This window comes from Lagenorhynchus albirostris, chromosome 3, assembly GCF_949774975.1.
Source record: "Lagenorhynchus albirostris chromosome 3, mLagAlb1.1, whole genome shotgun sequence".
NCBI lineage: Eukaryota > Metazoa > Chordata > Mammalia > Artiodactyla > Delphinidae > Lagenorhynchus > Lagenorhynchus albirostris.
Window position 1 is genome coordinate 123659022 of NC_083097.1, and position 20972 is coordinate 123679993.

Consider the following 20972-nt stretch of genomic DNA (forward strand, 5'->3'; position numbering starts at 1 on the left):
TTAAAATGATCTCTGTTGTATTTCACTGCCCCTAATCAAAAGTCTATGTTCAGCTAACCCAAACTAATTTTATCTATTGGGCCGAAACCAAGTCTTTGCATCTTGATTTGTTCCAACCTCCTGGAAATGCTCTTTTGTGATCTGGATGTATCTTTTGAAATGTTCTTTCATAAAAAATAAACAAACAAGCAGCGAACATTAGCAAAAAATTAACAGTAAGAACACACTCTATGCTAGGTTGCAGCATGTCCTTGCACAAAATAACAGGTCCTATTCAAAGGGTGCTCTTGTAGATGGACAACCACATAGGATGTGTGCATGTGTGGGTGTGTAAATATATATATACGTACAGTACATATACAGTATATATATATGGGTAACAAATCAATAGGTTTCAGGGATCACATCCTTTCAAGTCGGCACAATGCCCAGCGCAGAGCCATGCACACCACGTGCCACTCAACTGATGGTGATGGCAGTGACAGAGATGCAGTTGGGCACTCAGCAGAGGGGAGCACAGCGCCAGAAAAGCCTCCCCGTCCCCTAGCCCCTGTGCCACTCCTGAGAGGACCCCCTGCTGCTCCTGGATCTCTCATCATTCTCTCCTCTGCCCCACTAGGGTGTTGCGCCCCACATACCTTTTCTAAAAGCTCCTGGTTTCTCTTAATGAAAAGTTGTTTATCTTCTACCCAGTGTGAATCCTGTTTGACAAAGAATATCGCGCAGTCAGCATTTCAGAGTGGCATGAAAGAGCATGTGTCGTCAAACCACTTTGTCAGAGCCGTCTTCTCTCCACCTGGATTGTTTGCCTGCCAACGACTGGTAAATGACATCCACCCCAGCCTGCTCCTTATTCCAAGACACTGGGGCCAAAGTTGCCGGGAAAATTGAACCCCCTTTTTATTGTCACTCACTATCCCTATCTTTTTAAGTCTGAATAATCCAGGACCAGCCTTCTGGGGACTCAGAAGTGACCACACAGGCAAAAAGTGAAAAGGGTCAGAATGCACACAGGCTAGATACATATGGATGGAAAACATTAAAATGCAGAACCATAAATGTAGCATAGAGGCAAAGAATGCAGCTTGAGGGGTGGGTCTTGGTCTTAGCAGCTCATGACCACTCTAGGCTACGTGTACAGGGCTCCTCTTCCTCTGGCATTCTCTCTCTTGCCCAGCCTCATTCACTGTTGTAGCTGGGTTCACACTCTGGCCAACCAAACACCAGGGACAGAAACAGAGAGTTGAACATTCTGACACAGTTTGAGAAAGGTCACTGTGGAGAGCCAAGCCGTGTCCTGGATGGGCCCATGCACAGGGTGATCTAGAGGAAGGTCAGTTTGAACTGTCTGCATCTGCAGAAGTGGGAGCAACCAAATGCCTACCTGCCCTTTCTGAGCCAGAGTCGCTTCCAGATCTTCAATTTTGGCTTTATACCTTAGCACCTCTGCCTGGAGTTGCTCTTGAGCCTAGTGAAATCAGAATTCCAGAACTCAGTACGTAAAATGGCAACTCAACATTTTTCTTCCCCTCGTGTTCCTTGATTAGAACTCAACAATTGAGAAAAAAAAAAAAAGAATTTTCTATCACCAAAGAATATTTTCTATCTATTTTTACAACCTAAATTCTCTATGTACAATTTTCAGTGGCTCCCTTTACCATCTGGTTAAAATTCAAACTGTTTAGCTTAGGATTAGAGAACTTCTCTTATATTTCCAATCTTTTCCCACCACTATCAATGCAGGGTCCATCCCTTACCTGCTGGTGATCTCCTTGTTTCCTAAATATGCCTTGTACCTCTCTGCTTCTCTCTTTATTTGAACGACTTCCGCTTCTGGAAAGCATTCTCCCATTTTGCCTCCCCAAAATCCTTCTGTTCTTTTGAAGCCAACTTTGTGCCCTATATTTAAATCTAAATCCAAATCTATGTATGTAGGTATGTACATATGTATCTATCATGTGTTTTGTGTGTGTGTGCACGCACATCAGCAGTTTGGGACACTGATTTGTACGGAACAACCTTACTTCATTTAGTCTAGTAATTTTTTAGATTCACTTGTATTCTCTCTTAATATGATCCTACTTTCTGTGAAAAATAGCTTTTTTTGTTTTCTGGTCACACATATTTTTTTTCCTTGTCTTATGATCTGGATAGGTTCAACAAAGTTGAACAAAATCAGTGATGATAAGTATTCTTTTCTTATTATTCGCTGTGAGGAGAATATTTCTTTGGACTGTTAAGTGTTATATTTAGTGTTAGCTTCTTTATCAGGTTAAAAAATTCCAAGCTTCGTTTGCTAAGAATTAATTTAACTTTGTTGGCGCAGTGGTTAAGAATCCACCTGCCAATGCAGGTGACATGAGTTCAATCCCTGGTCCGGGAAGATCCCACATGCCTCGGAGCAACTAAGCCTGTGTGTCACAACTACTGAAGCCCGTGTGCCTAGAGCCCGTGCTCTGCAACTAGAAGCCACCACAATGAGAAGCCCGTGAACCACAACGAAGACCCAACGCAGCCGGAAAAAAAAAAAAAAAAGAATTATTTTAACTTTGAATGGGTGTTGAGTATAACCTATTTTTTTTCCTTGTCTTGAAGTGATTAGGTCTTCTGTTTTCACTGATACTTTTTCATCTATACTATTTTTGCACTTCTACTTTCTTTGAATTTACTCTACTACTCTTTTCCCAACATCTTGATTTGTTTTAGACTATTTTGCTCAGAATAGTTAAGTTGTCTTACTTTAATGGCCATAAACAATGCTAAACCTGTATTTTGATGGGAGAATGAGACTAGAGAAAGAGAACTGGGTTCTATGTCGTCACCTCTCCAAAAAACAAGGCATATGCTATTATTTCAATTGACCAATCCTACGCTGCTAAGAATGGGTAGTAAATACTGATAAAGGAATCCACAACTCTTATAGTATTAGGGCACAGACATGAAAGCACACACACACACATCCCTTCCTAATGATTGTTTACGTGTCTATTCCAAATCACAGTGGGTTTTCTTTAATGTTTGCTCTCTATGTATGTGTATGTGCATGTATGTATGTATGCTACCATTTAAAAATACAGCTATAATATCTATCCTTTCCCACTAACCAACTAACAGTAGTTCCTACAACACTCCTCAGTACATTGTAGACCTTCTAATTAGGAAGTAGGATAAAATCACTGGATGGTCACACTCTTTCTTGCCCCAAGTAAACTAACCTATAAGGAAGTTATGGCATAGTGGTTATGACTGAACTCAGAAGGACGAGGTTCATATCCTAGCTTTCATCTAAGCTACATACCCTGGTTTTAACCTAACTAAGCTACATTTAACTTCTACTAGGCTACTATTTCCTCTCCTGTAAAAAGGAGTTAATAATAGCATCTAACTCATAGAGTTGTTTTAGGATTACATGAGATAATGCATATAAAGTACTCAGTACAATGCCTAAAACACAGCAACGACTCAATAAATGTCAAGTATTAGTACTGTATGTGGCTTTTTAAAAAAACAGACTTATGAGAGGCAGTTGCAACATAATGGAAAAAACAACTGACCCAGTATGATATGACTTGGAATCCCAGTTTTGCACTTATTAGCTGTGTGATCTGGGGCAATTCAATTAACCTCTCTGAGCCTCAAATTCCTCTTTTATAAAATACCCACCTTAGGGGGCTGGCACAAGGGTTAAGTGAGATATTGTTAGTGACAATTCTCAGTAAGCTGTCAATGTAATGCTGTGCACTTATTAACTAAGAAAAAGAACTGGCTACCCATTGCTTTTGAAAGATAAAAGTTTTCTTTTTTATTAAGCAAGAAACTAAAAAACATGGATTACCAAAATTCAACATTGTTTAGCTTTGAAAATATAAGTTTTCAAATAGCAAAAATAAGAACTATGTACTCACCTATCTTTAAAGGAACAAAAGCATCGCTCTAAGCTGGTTCTAATGTCTCTAGATCCAAGGTTTGTTGACATAAAAGATAAAGCAGTTCAAAACTGCAGTGGAGAGAAGGGTACAGAGAATGCTACCCTATTGGTACTTTTATGTCTGCAATACTTTTATGCTATGACTGTCGCAAGCCTATTCAGGGCACTCTCCCAGATGTACACTAACCTTGGCTTCTCTTTCAGCATCAATGATGCCTCCAGTCTGCTCCTGCAAGAGGGCATAGGCTCTTTGGAGAGCCTGGTACTCTTTTGTTAATTGTCGGAATCGTAGCTCAGATTCTTCAGCTGCTAGACTCTTGAGGTTAAAAAAAAAGTCAAAAAATAATTATGTTCAGGTCCTGTGTTCAATGTGAAATATTAGCATTTGTCCATTTTTTAAAGAGAAATAAAGGTTTGTATGATATTGGATTCTATGTGATTTTATTCTTAATTTTAAAGTATGTGTATGGGCACAAATACTATGACAATTTCCAGATGCGCATTTCAGAAATATTTAAGTATTCATTAATAAGAGAAGCATTTGCTTATTTATACCTTTCTGATTATTACCCATTTGGGCTTGGATTACAGACAATTTTGGATCCAAATGAGAAAAATGTACACCCAGATTTTGGATCCAAATTTGAGGAGATGGTAATCAGAGTTTTAGTTTCAGTTCCTTTCAATACATTCATATCTAACAACTTCTTCCCCAGATAAATGATAAAAACATAGTTTTACAGCGTTAGGTCCCAAACTTCGGAGCATAATACAATCATCAAGGCGTTCTGTGAAAAATGCAGATTTGGGGGTTCCACCCTCAAGATCCTGAGTCAGGAGTTGTGTGGTCCAGGAACTTTCATGGTAATTGAACCCCCTAGATAGTTCAGATGAAGGTGGCCAACAAAGAAACTTGGCTAAACACTGTCTTAGACTTATTTAAAAGCTGTTCCTCTAAGCTTCTTCTTTGGTTCACACCTCCTCTGGATGAAGAATCTGGAAGAATAATTTTATTTTGAAAGAAGTCTTCAAGTTACAGAGCTGAACTTCAGAGAAGTTTCTACAAGGGCTACATAACATAGGTGAAGCTATTTCTAAGAGGTAACAAAGTCAAGCACAGTCTCAAAATTGGTCACTAGTATGAGATTATGTGCTGTTCATAAAGCAGATAAAAAGTGAAATGGTTTTTCTCCCCCTTCAAGGAAAGATGTGGTGACAATATCACAAAAGGAGAGAGAAGTGAAAAAGCTTACTTCATCCAAGTCATCATCAGGAGTAGCTGGCGTTCGGTCTGTTCTAAATGAGGCCATGGATGATGTTTCTGAATCCATGGAGTCCTCATCGTAGCCAATAAATGGGTCCAAAACAGGCCTCTAATGGAGGGACAGTACATATTTACCAATAAAACTAACAGTGGGGAAAGTCAACATATTATTAAAGCACTGTCAACTGGCAAACATGCAAATGAACAGAGAAGACATAGATCCTTTAATGCTTCTTTGATGAAATAAACATATTAGGCATGAACACAATAATTCCAATAAATGTTTGTCCTACGTTATTTCACTTCTGATATTTCAGAGGAAGATTCATTAATATTTGGGCTCTTCATAAAAACACTGTATCCTCTTTTATGTTACATTTTATACCATGATGATTTTATGTCATTTACTCTGTCCAGTATTTAAAATATAATTAAGGAAAAAAAATAAATAAAATAAAATAAAATATAATTAAGGAATTCTGAAAGTCCAGGCATCTATGGGAAGCGATTATCAACTCATATCATCTAATTCCACATCCAAATCAAATGATGCAATTGTTAAAAGCAAAAATCAAACACATTGACAAATTAAATAACAAAACTTTGTGGATTATAAGAGGCTATACAGATATTCATGGATTGAGAGTATCATTATCAATAATATTGCCCAAGTGAATAATGAAAATATATTAATCAATTATAGGATGGGTACCAGATGCTAATATTATTCAGGGGAGACATCAAATAATAAGTATCTCTTTCATGTTCTTGGAGTGTGACTCTCCAGCTTGTCAGATAACCCTTTCTATGTCAAACCTAGTGGCTTCTTCACTAAGAGGAACTCATATTAAAGCAAACCCTTTCAGGTTAAGATCCACAACGCAATCATTTTTGGACTTCTGAGAACTGTCAAGAGAAGAGGTTTTCTTCCGGCAGATAAACCCCAGGGTTTGCTGCAATTCAGGAACATGCGATTTATCACATCTTTGCAGGAAGATTCCTTGGCAAGTCTCACTTCTCTGGCTCTATGTGTGGCAAAAGCCTGATAACCTAGTTTTCTCATTACCTTAATCGGCTTGGAACTTCTTCTATGCTTTCTCCTACGAATGAGCTTTTCCCGGTCCTGGAAAATAGATTAACGACTTTTCAGATCTTGAGTTGGTACATATCTCCCCGTAGGGTTTTGGGTTTTTTTTTTCCCCCAAAGACAGAGTTGTTTTTCCCCTGAGGCATTACATATTTCTATTTAAAATAAGATTATGTTTTGTAAATTTTCGCAACTTTGGGTTTGATACTTAAGTATTTTCAAAGGAAGGATATTCTACAACCTTTCCTGATTATGTGGATCTGAGAGCCTCACAGTCAGGAAGTACACTGTGTACACTGTGTTGCTAATTGGATTTCAAGTGTGTTATACTTGAAATCAAGAACAAAATAGTCATTCATGTTCTCCCAAAGCACAATTCTTCAATTTTCTCAGATCCCAAATTATTTTAAATTTAGGTGTGGAAAAAAATATTATTTTATTTTAAAGAATAAAACATTCTTTTCACTTAATCACTTGAAAAGCATAGAAAGCTATCTTTTGACTATGCTTGGATCCTTGTTCTCACCTGTAGCCTCTGAAAATGGGACAGGGTATCTGCTTGATTGGAATCATCTAGTGTTTTCTTTTTTTGGATGGGGGGTGGTCCTCGTTAGAATGTTCTGGGAAATTCAAAGAATATCTAGAAATAACAATCGATTTCTTAATTCATTCTTTTTGTGAAAGGAGATATCCTGGGACTTTGGTGTCCACCTGCTAAATACTCCATATACTTACTGTACAAATTCAAAAGTGGATGGAGGGACTTCCCTGGTGGTCCAATGGTTAAGAATCCGCCTTCCAATGCAGGGGACACGGATTCGATCCCTGGTCTGGGAGCTAAGATCCCACATGCTGCAGGGCAATCCCGTGTGCCACAACTACAGAGCCCACGAGCCACAACTACTGAGCCTGCGTGCTCTGGAGCCCGTGCACCACAACTAGAGAGAAGTCCACACGCTGCAACGACAATCCCGTGTGCCGCAACTAAGACCCGACGCAGCCAAATAAATAAATAAATATTTTTTTAAAAAGTGGATGGAATAAGTGACACTTATGTCTTCTTGAAAGTCTGGTGGACATGCCTCAAAATTCTGTAGGAAACTTTTAGCTTAAACTCAGGATACTCAAAGCCAAGCAAATTCCTGGACTAGTGAATCTGTGAGATTTATGAGTTATTAAGGATGTGGAAGTGAAGTGAGAGGCATAGAGCTTTTAAGCACATGTTTAAGAAATAATCTGGTTAAGCCAGTGGTGTTAACTTTTTTGATCTTTCACCTTTATAAGTAAAAGTAATTTGATCATGCAACCTTAATATATCCAAAACTTTTAAAATTTATACTTAGATGACCCTCCAAATGTAGCATATGCATTATAACATACACTCAACATGGAAACTTTTAAAAAGGTGAACCATAAATAATTATAAAGCAGAATTTATCATCTTTTCTTCCCTCAATGGCAGTAAATCACCTTGCTCACCCTACTCTGGAGACTACTGCTTGAAACTCCCCCATCACTAGTTCACCTCTGTAAGCCTTGGCTTGGTCCTCAGGAGTGATCACAGATGTCATTCACATAATAAAGACAGAGGCAAACAGGAAAACCCAAACGCGTATACAGGTCTCAGCCCAAAGTTGTAGGTAACACAGGCCTCAGCCAGATGCAGATGGGAGTAACAACTGCTTTACCTACTTCAGCAGGTACTGAAGTCACAGTCAGAAGATCTGGACTGGAATTTCAGCTGTTATGTCATTATGATGTTGGTGTTCATTTGACAAATATTTATTAAACTACCACTATGCGCCAGACACTGAATCAGGTGTTGGGAAACAAGAGACCTATGGTCCTGTTATTGTAGGCAAAGTATTTAATCTCTGAGCCTCAGAATCTTGATACTGGAAAGCAATTATAAGATACATCACACAATCCACCTACTCACATTATAATGCATTTGGGAATTATTTTAATGTGCTTTGCAGCTATTATTTGTGTTACCAAAATTATTAACTGCTTCTAGTGTATGTTGATTTCTTGGCTACTTGTCCTTGGAAACAGCTTAGAGTTTATAGATTAATCAAGACCTACCCTTGTGAGCTCATCAATAATGTTCTGCTGTTCAATGACCTGAAGTTTTAGAAACTCTGTCTCTTGTTCTTCATTAGCTTGATCGAGGTCATTCAGAGATTTTAATTTCTTCAAGGGTGGATGAGATGTAATTTTTTCTCTCTGGGTTGAAAAAAAAAAGAAAGTGCAGGTGGAGACTTTGAAAATCCCAAACTTTAGTGGTTAACATAAAATATCTGTAGAAACTTTATGAGGCTACAGCTAAATGTGAAAATGGCCCAGCTTCAATACACACACACACACCAACTAACACCCTCAAGTACATTTTGTCTTCTGTAATAGGTGGAAATCACTGGGAATGTCTGAAGATCTCTACAGCAGGACGGGAAGTCTGTGAAGGAGTACGTTAGCACGTCACCTCTATATATAATGAAAATGATGGCATCTGTTCTCAGTTACTATGCAAGATCTTAGGAGATGTGGGGTACCCACTGTACGGTTCCACAAAGTGCACGTTAGTGAAATTCTTGGAAGGAGGTTTCTATTTTTTAAATTTTATTAATTTTTAAAAAAGTTTTATTGACGTTTAGTTGATTTACAACGTTGTGTTAATTTCTGCTGTATAGCAAAGTGACTCAGTTATACATATATATATATTCTTTTTCATATTCTTTTCCATTCTGGAATATCACAGGATATTGAATACAGTTCCCTGTGCTATACAGTAGGACCTTGTTTATCTTGGAAGGAGGTTTCTGTGGCTGAGGAGCTAGGTTGGAACTCTGCTTCTCTATTTTGGAGCTTTTGGAGAGTGTACAGATTCCTGGAAGTGCTCTCATCATTCTGCAAAATTTAGAAACCCCACAAAATTCAAAGCCAGCAACCTTCTCTTGATTTCTTCCTTTTGTGTTCCTTGCTTACATAAGGGAAAAATCTAAGCTTTCACAAATAGCATTGTATTTTAAAAATAAACTGGGAAAGACCAGGAAGTCAGGTTAACAGAGTAATAAAAAGAAAGAAGCAAAGAAGCTGCAGTTTTGCAGAGTCTGTGGTACACACCATTTCTGAATTTTCCTTGGTAACGGCTTTTAGTTTCTCTTCCATGCGCTGCAAAGACACCACCAGTTCATCGTTTCTCTTGGCGAGGCACTTGTTCCTTTCCAGAAGAGGTTTACATTGTTTTTCGGTTTCCCGCACGCGTTTTAACTGGGAAGACATAAGACAATGTGTCCCTCGTGTTTAGAGGCTGAAAATGACCTCATTCTACCAAGAGCCACCAAAAAGAATGTAAAATGTAAGGCACAGAGCATGATAATCTAAACACAAGCATCCAAAAATGACGTAAAAAATCCCTAATACTAATAAGAAAATGAACGCACAAGAGGAAATGGGCAAAAGACAAAGGGCAAATCACACAGGATACCCAAAAGGCCAATAGATATTTGAAAAGTTACTCCACCTCATTAGTGAGAAGGAAAATAAAAATGAAAATCCTACAGTAAGAATATACCTCACACCCACCAAAATGACTAAAATGACCAATTAACTTTGCATGTTGACAAAGACATGGAGAAACTACAACTCTCATACATTGTTGGGGGAAATGTGGCTATTAAGACAACTGTGGAAAACTGGTAGCAACTGCTGAAGCTGACTGCATGCATATTCTATGATCCAGTAATTCTGTTCCTTAGTATATTCCCCCCAGACATGAGCACATTTTCTCACCAGGACATGTAGCAGCACCATTAACAGCTATAAATTGTTATGAAACAACATTAATGTCCATTAACAATAGATGAATCTATATATATTTATCATATAATTGTATATACATATCATATATTGTTTATACTTTTACAATAAATATATAATTATATCATATATAATTGAATATGATAGAAAGTGAAAATGAATGAATTCTACATGCAACACAGTGGATGACTCTCACCAATGGAATGCTGAGCAAAAAAGCCCGACACAAAGGAGTAATTATCATATGATTCCATTTACAACACATTTTGTTGTTGTTGTTGGTTGGGCCGCACGGCTTGCGGGAATCTTAGTTCCCCAACCAGAGACTGAACCCAGGCCCCAGTAATCAAAGTGCCGAGCCCTAACCACTGGACCGCCAGGGAATTCCCTACAACACGTTTTAAAAATGGCGATAGACATCTATAGTGAGAGAATTCAGTATAGTGGTTAACTTTAGAAGGATGGTGATTGGAAGAGGTCACACAAAGGGGAAGTCCTGAGATGCTGGTAATCTTCCACTTATTCATCTGGGTAGTGGTTATATGGGTGCTTCGCCCATAATATGCTTCACTGGGGCATATTTACTGAGCCATACCTTTATTATTTGTGCACTTTTCTTTACTGTGCTATACTTCTATAACATCGTATATACTACTATAACAAAATGTTTAAAAAATAATAAAATAAAAAAAATTTGCTTAGAACTCACCAATTCATTTCGTTCATCTCCAAGCAAGGTATTCCTGTCTTCTAATTTTCTTATAGTGGCGTTCAACTCAGCTATTCTCTTTTGATTTCTTCGCAAATCCTACACATGAAAATTAAAATTATTATTTCTTCAATAATACTTTTCTCAAAATTTTAGAATACTGCTCATGAAAGTAGTAGGCTTGGTTCCTTTCATTTGGCTCATGAGTTGAGAGTAAAATGTTCTCTTATTCAGAGAAGAGTAAATATTTACCCTATTCCAATCCCCAATATTCTCTGCTTGGGTTTAAGATCAAGCCTGTTTGAAGTTGTAAATGAATTCCATGTGGCAGATACTCCCTGGAGCCCTGGCTCCTGGCAAAGGAAGTGGTAGATGGTTGGATCAGTTTATGAGATCTGTGAGCTGTGAGACCAAGGTCACGCTGTGATTACATGAGGTTCATGGTTACATGAGGTTCATCCCTTGTGTCATGGCTGTACAATGCTTCCCAAAGCCTAGACAGATGTCCTGCTATTACTCTTAGCCAAAGAGAGGATAGAGCAGGATATAGGGACGGGATTTGCAAATCCCTGCATACCCCGGAGAAAAAGGTCAGACTCAGAAGGCTGGTGCATTACTTTCATGTATAGAAGACAGTAGATTATAGGATAAACTTCGCTGGTAGATTCTGCCCAGATCAGCTGGCTTCCCCACTGGCATAATAGTCATGGAATCACTTTACACGCAGCAGTCATAGATTAAGTCTGTGCTCTAGAGTCCATAGGACATATATACTTGCAATTCCATTATCATCTTACATTTTGATAGTGCTGTACTGTTGGCAAAGCAGTTTCACACACACTCTATTCCTTGATTCACAATATCCTAAAGGATTCAGCAGAACCGGTAAGATTCAGGGAGGTAGTAAGTTGTTCAAGGTCTATACTAATATGTATTGGATGCTGTGTGCCAGACACTATGTTCTATATTTACATATCTTTTCTTCTAAACCTTAGACCAGCTCTGTGGAGTACCACTATTGCCTCTATTTTACAGATGAGGAAACTCTGAGCAGTCAAAGGATCTGCCTAAGGTCACAAAGCAAACAGCAGATCCAGGATTTAAACTAAAGGGTATGACTCTAGAGCTCATTCTCTTGACAATTTTACTACACTGCAGCTAAGCGTCAGTGACAGAACTAAAACTTACATCTGCTGAATCCTAGTTCAGTATTCTTTCCGCCACCTACTGGGATATATGTGTATATATATATATGTATATATATATATATATATACACACACACACACATATATTCATAAATTATTTATTAGTCAGTTCTAAGTACTACTTTGGAACCTACCTCTGTTCCTAAAAAATACATTGTCATCTTTTTTAGCACTAAATAATTCGCAAGGTATAAGATATGAAAGTAAACTATATACAAGCTGATTTCTATCACTAAACTTCTGAAAATAATTTCTCATATAAAATGAGGAAACTCCAGGAAAATAAGTGTCAAACAATCAGACTTGAAGCTTTCAGGTGACGATTATAAATGGTTTAGTCTTTTACACAGTTATACATTTTGACCCCTGTACATGATAACCATTTTTACCAATTTTCAACTCAATTGTTCACACAAGGGAAAATGACCAGTCTTGGCAAGAGGCAAAGTATTTTCATCTAATTTATGATTCTTATAATATGCTGATGTTTGGACAGGTATCATGGCTAGAAAAATTCTATAAAGGATTTTAAAAGATATGTAATTCTCTTGTGATCAGCTAATGCAGTACAGACCACTTTGTTGTCTATGAGTTTAGAAAACTCTGCTCCCAAGATACTTGCTTGTTTTATCGTAGGAGGTGGAATTGATTGCTCTGTAGTAAACAGGAAAAGAGCTTAAGTGAAAAGTAAAACTTAGGCGCTAAATAAAAGATGACTCCTGAGTTTCTAACTTCAACTTGAATAGACTTACAGGACTGCTGCAGTGTTCAGAGCCATCTCCTGCCCTTCCCGGAATTTCTCGTTTTGGACTGCTCATGTTACATTCAGCCTCCTTGACCAGAAAGAGCTGTTCATCCAAAGCCTCCTTCTGCAGTTGGAGTTTCTGTACATAGCCTGTTTGGGTTTCCAGTTCCTTTTCCAGGGAAAAGATGATCCTGTCCTTGGCTTTGATTTCATCCATCTGAATTAAATGACACCCATGACATTTTATTTAACAATGCTGCAAAGAAATGCATTTTTACGATGGTATGAGCTTAACTTTTGTTCTGCTGATTGATATAGGGAAAAAAATCATGAATATGACAAGTATACTGAATTCAGGAGTCAGACAAGGCAGGAATATGTAATGAACGACCATCCTAGACTAATTAGGTGTCAAGGAGGGTAATTTTTTCTCTCTAGTATATCCTATGTAGGTGCTGTGATTCAATATATTGTTTGAAACAGTCTGGTTTGGTTGGATATGGAAAGCAAAAGTTAACTTTAAAACAGGGCATTAGTGTTAATAAGGACAGATGCTAAATATTCTACTACAATGTTTCCCAGGACAATGTGTGGTGTTACCTCCTGTTTGGGGGAATGACTTTTGAGTTCAGTTTAAATAGCAGTAACAACTATGAACAGGTCATTTGTAACTGAAGAAGCTACAGTATTTCCAGTAGCCTCATCATTTCCTAAGGCCAATATGTTTGCATTCAAGTGGTGAATTTGTCCTTCCATGGTTCATGTTGTATGGTTCTTTCCATTCCTATCCATTTTTCAGAGCAGCCAGTTCTTAGCAACCATTTTACTATTATAGTCAGAAAATCATGGTTGGGACAAGAACTGGAATAGAAAATACCTGGTAATATTAGTTACTATTTTCCCACCTATATCTGTGGGATATATTTATTGATCCCAACACTCATTTTTGTTAAGCCTGGGCATGGCCTCAGAAATACTTCTCAACTAAAGGCCAAAAGCATTTGATACCAGTTGATCAGAGTTCCACTGGACTGAAAACTTTTTGCCATCCCTGGGTGAGGGCTAGTGAAGTTAATATCTATAAACAATCTCTGAAGAAAGCATAGCCATTAGGTAAAACCTTTCTTCTCATTTCATTATATTCCATGAGAATCTTAAAAATGGAAATAGAATAGACACATTTAATGCAAACAATAGTATACTGTTCTCCTCTTTATAAAAATGTCTCCTTATATATAACAAATCACTTGGTATAAATCTTTCTTTGCTGTGTTCCTAAGACCAAAATACATATTTATATATATTTGGAACAGAAACTGTATTATACAATCACATCTTCCCACATGTAACTCTCTGTGAGCTACTGCCTCCAAGTCACAGGATAAAATTTTAGATCATTTTTGGGAGGCCATGGTGCTGTGACATCATCTGATAACTTGGCAAGTAATCAAACGCTGTCCTGTTAATTTGGGAGTAAAAGCATTGTCTTCATTTTATCTCCTTGCAGGAAACTTGAGTCCAGTGTTACTCTTATCTAAGTAGCACGTTCCTTTGTTAGATCTGTCATCTATGGTTTATTTCCAGTTTACCGTAGCTCCAGATCTGCATGCTCTTACTTGGTTCTTAAGTACCCTACATAACTGAACTGGCTGGGAAATCACCCCATTACACCCATATAATCAGCCTCATCATTATCACTGAAATTTATTGATCTTTTTCTACATTCAAGGCATTCAGGGCCTTACATACCTTGTCTAATTTTATAACAATCCTATTATATAGGTTCTGTTATCACCATTTCACAGGTGACGACTGAGGACCCAAAGGGTTAAGAACTTGTTCATGGTCATATGGCTAATAAATGATGAAGACTGATTTAATATACAGTCTTATGACCCTAGAGCCGATTCTATTTGGCCCTATGCTATACTTATGCCAAGGTTATCCTTCCAGCATTTTCCCAAAGTGGTTTTCTGTAGACTATCCAGTACCTAGTATCAAGCAGTCTCTATTGCATGCTGGTTATAAATATGGACTCTGGTTTCAGAATACTGAAAATCTTCCAAATTTCTAGTTAGATGGGTACATACCAGAATTCCCTGGGAAAATTTTCTACACAGAATAGCTCCCATTTCTCTCCTTTTCAGTTCCAAAAATAAAACTGGGTGTTGCAGTAAGAACAGGATTAGAAGGAAAAAATGAAGTGCATCTGTATTAATGAAAAAGTTTCCCCTGTTTTTCTGTTTGTACCCAATTTTTGAACCAATCTTCAGACAGATTAGATTTTACATTGTTATTAAGAGGGATTTCATGTCTGCTTCTGCAATGTGCTGGTGAAAGGAAATCATGGAAGAAATTGCAGACGAACAGGTAGATATATTTGTAGATTTTACATTAAAAGCATCGACAAGCAAAAATATTTAATGTAAATATAATGTAAAAAAGTATTTAATGTAAAGCTTCCTTTTCATTTAAGATTTTACATTAAGAGCATCGACAAGCAAAAATATTTAATGTAAGCTTCCTTACCTACCTGCTGACTCCAGAGTTCACAGTCTTGATTCTTTCTTCATCAGCCATTGTTGTCTTAAAAACCAAAGGCAGGGCAGAGACCAATATTTCTGCACTGTGTTTGGTCTTTATTGTCAACCAATGCGATAGTATGAATTGCAGATAAAGAATTTGGAAAGTGTAGCAAAGGCAACATTTTACAGTCACACTGTATTGCAGTACAAAGAAAATCACATGTTTAGTTTTCTAAAATGTTCTACGATAACCATTTTTTACATAAAATTGAAATCCTAGAGATACTGTCTAAGACACATAATTGGAATTCTTAGAATATAAATGCTTAGACCTGGCACACACAAGAAGGAAGGTGTAGTTTTTCCTAAGAAAATATTTTTAGAGAAGCATAAAGTACACTCGAACAGGTGATAGTTAATATATAACCAAGATATAACTAATGCTAAACATTCTGAATATAGATGCATATAAATACTTCTAAGAGAAGGCCAATCTGCAACATTATAGCTTTCACACAATAATTCTATTTGTTTTACTTTTAAGCATAGTGAGAGACTGACGTGGCTTTTGGTCATACATATTAAAAAGAAAGACTCAACTCAGTAGGGGTTGAAGGAAGTCTTGGAAATTTGTAATAGCAAATAAGCTATTTAGGAATGACATCCAATTTAAGAATTATAATGGCCCCTATTTTCAGTGGCCCCTGTTTATTCTGGGAAAGAAGATCTCTTTGTAAAATGACTAGGGGTTTTATAGCTCTATTTCTTGCTTTCAGACACAGTTCCTGGAGAGAAGACAGGTGAATCCCAGAGGATGTTCCCAGTGGCTGCCATTTTCAGACACCTTGAAAGCCAAAGAAACTTCCCTTTTCCCGGTAAAAACCCCAGAACATTTTATAAATGGAAAGCCTACAAAACATGCTGATTTTGGAAGAGTTCATAATTCAGAATATTTCCATGGACATCCAAGAAAACAGGAGTCATTAAACCCATACTCTCCATACGTGTGGGGCTGGAAGAATCCAGTTTTCATGAGAAAGGTGACTCCAAAATCTTTTACCTTTTACAATGCCAATTTTGGCCTGGGCGCATCTACTTATCTATTGACCTATCTTGCATCTTGGCCATAGCACTAGACAGAAGGAGGGTACTGTTTACAATGCTCTCATGAAAGACACCTTTCATGAAAAAGACACCTTTCATGAAAAAGCAAACCCCAAAGCACTCTGAAGCCTGGAAAGAGAATGGTTCTGCCCTGGGTTACTAACCAGCCTCCGAATATCCCGCTCCGACTCCCACTTGATCTTGGAGATGGCTTCTTGGTGGGACTGATGCTCACTCCTGAGGTCCCCAGCCTTGATTTTATCCGCTTGGATCATATTGCTTAGCGCCTCATCCACCTGCTTCTTGGCCGTTTTCAGGTCCGCAATTTCCTGTAAGAGCTTAAGGCGCTCTGCATCAAACAGTTTCCGGGCCTCCTCGCGGGCCTCGATGGTGAGCGCTGTCCTTACTTTGTCGCTGCTGCCGTCCCGGAGCGCACACAGCGCCGACTTGAGCCTCTGGATCTCCCCGTCCCGCACCTTCACCGTCCGGGCCATTTCCTGCTCGTGCTGCTTGATGAGATTCTCCCGCACGGCCTGCAGCTCCTTCATCTTCTCCTCGTGGAGCTTGGTTTTCAGTTCGGTCACCAGGACCGTGTGCTTGCGCTGCTCCAGCTCACGGATCCTCTTGGCTTCTTGAGTTTTCTCTCTTTCGAGTTTAGATACCTGAAGGCAGAGAGGTGAAAGGATGAAAAGAGGTGAGCCTCATCAAACAGGTGTGCTCCTAGGCAGGACTGGCAGCTCAGGCCTCTGAGATCTCTTAATGCCTCGTCTCTTTTCAAGTTCCAGCCCCCTGTGGAAGGAGCGAGGGGAACCACAGGCCTTTTAATGCTGGGAATGCAGTGGGAAAGGAGGAAATACCCGAGGGTGCTTACATTACTTTGTTCAGAAAAATAGTTGATGTTCTGGGGCCTTACTGTTCTGTGTGGTCTGCAGACAAGCAGCACAGCCATCACCCAGGGGCCTGTCAGAAATGCAGGGGCTCCATCCCAGACCTACGAATCAGAGGCTGTAGTGTAACAAATCCCCAGGTGACTGGTGTACACATTAAAATTAGGAAGTGGTACTATAATAGTCTTCACCCTGGTGAGGAGTTCAAAACAGATCACCTGGAGAGCTTTCTAGACTACACATCCCTAACAAGGTCCAAACTGATAAATGTGGGTGTACCGGGACACCCAGGTTGGTCCATAGTTCAATATTATGATCAGGCTAATAAATTGGTGCCTAAAGTGATAGTATAAAATATTCTTCCGCCCCCTTTTTTTGGAAGAGGAGCTAATTGCTGCTAAGGGGGAGGTGAGAAATGAAGACAGTTGATATGTTCTCAACCTTACCTTTCTTACTATGGCAACTTGGTTCCACCCCCAAAATTATTACAGGTACACACACACCAGCCCAAAACCCTGCAGTGCAGGGCCCTGTGCTAAAGGCGTTCAGTGGCTGTTGTTATTTCTGCTACATGGGTGTCTGCATCCTTCACTACCCCGTGCTTTTATCTCCCTCTCTCTCCCACCTAAGCCAACACTCCAAGGAATTTAATAAAGTATTCCTTTTCAAATTTTCATCAGTCAGGTATTCTGGTTTAAAAAATTCTCCTGTGTTTTGTACTATTTCTAATGATAATATAGGTCTCTTCATAGATTAGCAATGGCACTACCTTAATTTGTCTGTGAGTCCATCTCTGATTCAGTAGATCAGGGTAGGGCCCCAGCATCTGTAGCTTAAAAAAGACTCACCAGGCTCTTGTACTGTTCTCCTTCCCCCTCCTCATCTCTGCTGCCTGCCTTTGTTCCTCTGTCTCTGTTGTTTGCACATACACCACACACACACATACACCCACACAGTAACCTGGAAAAAGGGAAGAACTGGGCAGCCCCAGGAGTAATATCTAGGTGAGTGATACTGAGTCTCTGCCATTTGTAAAATTAGAACGTTTCATAAAATAATTAAGAGCCCTTCCAGCTGCAAAATGTTAAGATCCAAATTCCTTATTGAAACCATTGTAATTATAATGTAAAGTGTCTGAGATTTCACTTACCTTCACAGTTTACCTACCTTTAGCTAGAACAGGATTTTCTAAGTCCACATGGCATTTTATGAACATTTTATTTTAAAAGCACAGCAATTATTCCCATGTAGGTTATTCTAAAAGAACTCAGGGCACAAGGAGACTTGGCAAAATATGCAGCCAGGCATCCCCAAATGACTGTCCTTGGGTCTTACCTCCAGCCTAGGCTCAGGTCCCCTCCCGGATGCCCTTTAGTTCATATGTTCTAGAGCTGTGCTGTCCCATGCGGTGGCCACTAGCCACACTGAGCACTTGCAATATTGAAAATCTGAATTGAGCCCTGCCCTAAGTGTAAAATACATACCCGATTTTGAAGACTTAGTATGAGGTAAACATTAATAGCTCATTAATAATTTTTACATTGATTACATGTTGAAACTATAATACTTTGGATAAATTAGGTAAAATAAAGTATATTATTAAAATTAATTCTGTTTAGTTTTACTTTTTAAAATTGTGGTTATAAGAAATTTTAAAATCACATATGTGGCTTGCGTTTGTGGCACATATTATATTTCTTTTGGACAGCATTGCTCCAGAGTTCTTGGAGGTTCATTTAATGAACTGAGCTTTCTTCACACTGCTGCTGACATTCTCTTAGTAAAGTCCTGTTATGATCTGATTTATGTGCCAGGACTCCTTTCTGTCGGGGAATAAAATTCCAACACTTCAGCTGCATCTTTCAGCTCTCAGAAGACTTGGTTGGACTTCCAGCTCCCATTTCCACTCCTCACTTTACCTCTCCAGGCACGGGGGATTATCCTATTTTCTGCACATGCCCTACATCGCTGTACCTGTGTGCTTACCTGAGATTCTTCTTCCTGACCTGCCCTTCCCTCAGCTCCTTTTGGGATCCTTTCATTCCTCATGACCCAACTAAATGTCACCCTCTCTGATCATGACACCCCAATCACCCAGGACCAAGCTTATTTCTCCTGCATTTGTCTTCTCAGTGCAGTTTGCTAATACCTCCTTACTGGTCTCTTCCACATTTTTCTTTATGCTGTATTTTTTTTACATACTTGTCTGTCCTCACCACCTCTTCTCCTACCTCACCTCAGACTGGAAACTCCTAGAAGGCTGCCAGTGAGCCTTGTTCATCTTTGTCTACCCATTGGTTGTCAGCACAACACATGATAAGAAGACAAAGAGTACGTGTGGAATTAAAGAATGTAAGCCAATATGTTTCCCTGGCTAGCCTCGTAACCAGAGGCAGGAATAATATATCCTGTCAATGATTTAGAGAACGAACATAGGCTTGCACTGTTACCCAGAGCAGCCCTCATCCATCACCTCCCTGTATAAAACAAAAAAAACCCTAACATATAATGTTTGCCTGTCCTCTGTTTGATGTTTCTCTCTGTTCTTCAGTGATGAAAACCTAAATCTAACTTTCCATTTTTCTACAATGAACTGAAGAAGTATCTTCTAGACCATGAGTGGGCAAACAACAGCTCATAGGCCAAATCTTTCCTGCCCCACCCCCAGTCTTTGTTAATAAAGTTTTATTGGAACACAACCAGGCCCATCCATTTCCATATTGCCTATGGCTGCTTTCACGCTACAATGAAGTTGAGTAGTTTCACAGAGACTGTCTGGCCCACAAAGCCTAAAATATTTACTGTTTTGCCCTTCACAGAAAATGTTTGCTGATTCTTCTTTTAGATAATGCACTTTTTGACATGAGGCCTTATTTTTCACTGATTTAGAAACTCTGTAATTTATCTTCCATCTAGGACCTTGGGGAAGTTAACTTTAGCTTGAGTGATACGAAACGGGATCATCTTCAATTTCAGCAGGACGTATTTATGTTCCTTAGGCATTTGGAACAGTATCATGACCATTAAGAGCTGATAGGTAACAAGTTACTAAGGGAATTTTAGCAACTCTTCCTAAAACAATAAAACGTTGTAGTAAAAATGGATAAAGGGTAATGAATTCTGGGTTTGTATTTTGATTTCATCATCTGCTGTCTCTAAGAAGGTTGCTTTATTCTGAGGATCTTTGATTACAATTTTAAAAATACCTGTAAAAGAATTATTTTTAGGATTAAATTAGATATGGGAATGGGAAAGTAGAATGGGAAAGTAGCTTGAACTGTAAAGTACTATAAAATGTAAGGTAATGATATTATTATTGGATATAAGAGGAGATACTCTTGATCTAAAATTATTTGTCAAGTTCTCTGCAGGTGCATTAGATTGTACCACTTTGTGATTCTGTAATTTCTCTCAAATTTATTTATAAACACTAATCTTTTGTGTGTAGACTGGAGAGGAAATGAATGAAAAAGAAAAAAAAAGTGAAAATACAGGTATATGGGAAATATATTCCAGCATGAAGACAAAACTAACACTGGCCTTTTTGTCTATCACATAAAAGGAATCCACAGAACTCAAAGAAAATTCAAAGGTATTGAATTACATTTGGCATTTTTTATGTCTGCTTATTTTGGTTGTCATGGAAACTGTCATTTTTGGCAGGATTTCTAGGTATGATTTTTTTAGGCTTGGGAGA

At 38.5% G+C, this 20972-nt stretch overlaps 1 protein-coding gene across 2 annotated transcripts in view; it reads right to left on the reverse strand.

Annotated features, from left to right (window-relative positions):
• Positions 1–20972, reverse strand: part of JAKMIP2 (janus kinase and microtubule interacting protein 2) — a 53854-nt gene that overhangs the window by 25232 nt on the left and 7650 nt on the right. Inside the window, exons 2-11 of one of the 2 annotated variants that reach the window (XM_060146464.1) lie at positions 16553–17050; positions 12767–12976; positions 10808–10906; positions 9403–9549; positions 8365–8505; positions 6259–6315; positions 5182–5301; positions 4116–4244; positions 1385–1468; positions 639–701 (exon numbers count right to left, since the gene is read on the reverse strand). In XM_060146464.1, the coding sequence (XP_060002447.1) occupies positions 639–701; positions 1385–1468; positions 4116–4244; positions 5182–5301; positions 6259–6315; positions 8365–8505; positions 9403–9549; positions 10808–10906; positions 12767–12976; positions 16553–17050 (1548 nt within the window). The remainder of the gene's footprint in view (positions 1–638; positions 702–1384; positions 1469–4115; positions 4245–5181; positions 5302–6258; positions 6316–8364; positions 8506–9402; positions 9550–10807; positions 10907–12766; positions 12977–16552; positions 17051–20972) is intronic. The other variant, XM_060146465.1, reaches the window with a different exon arrangement.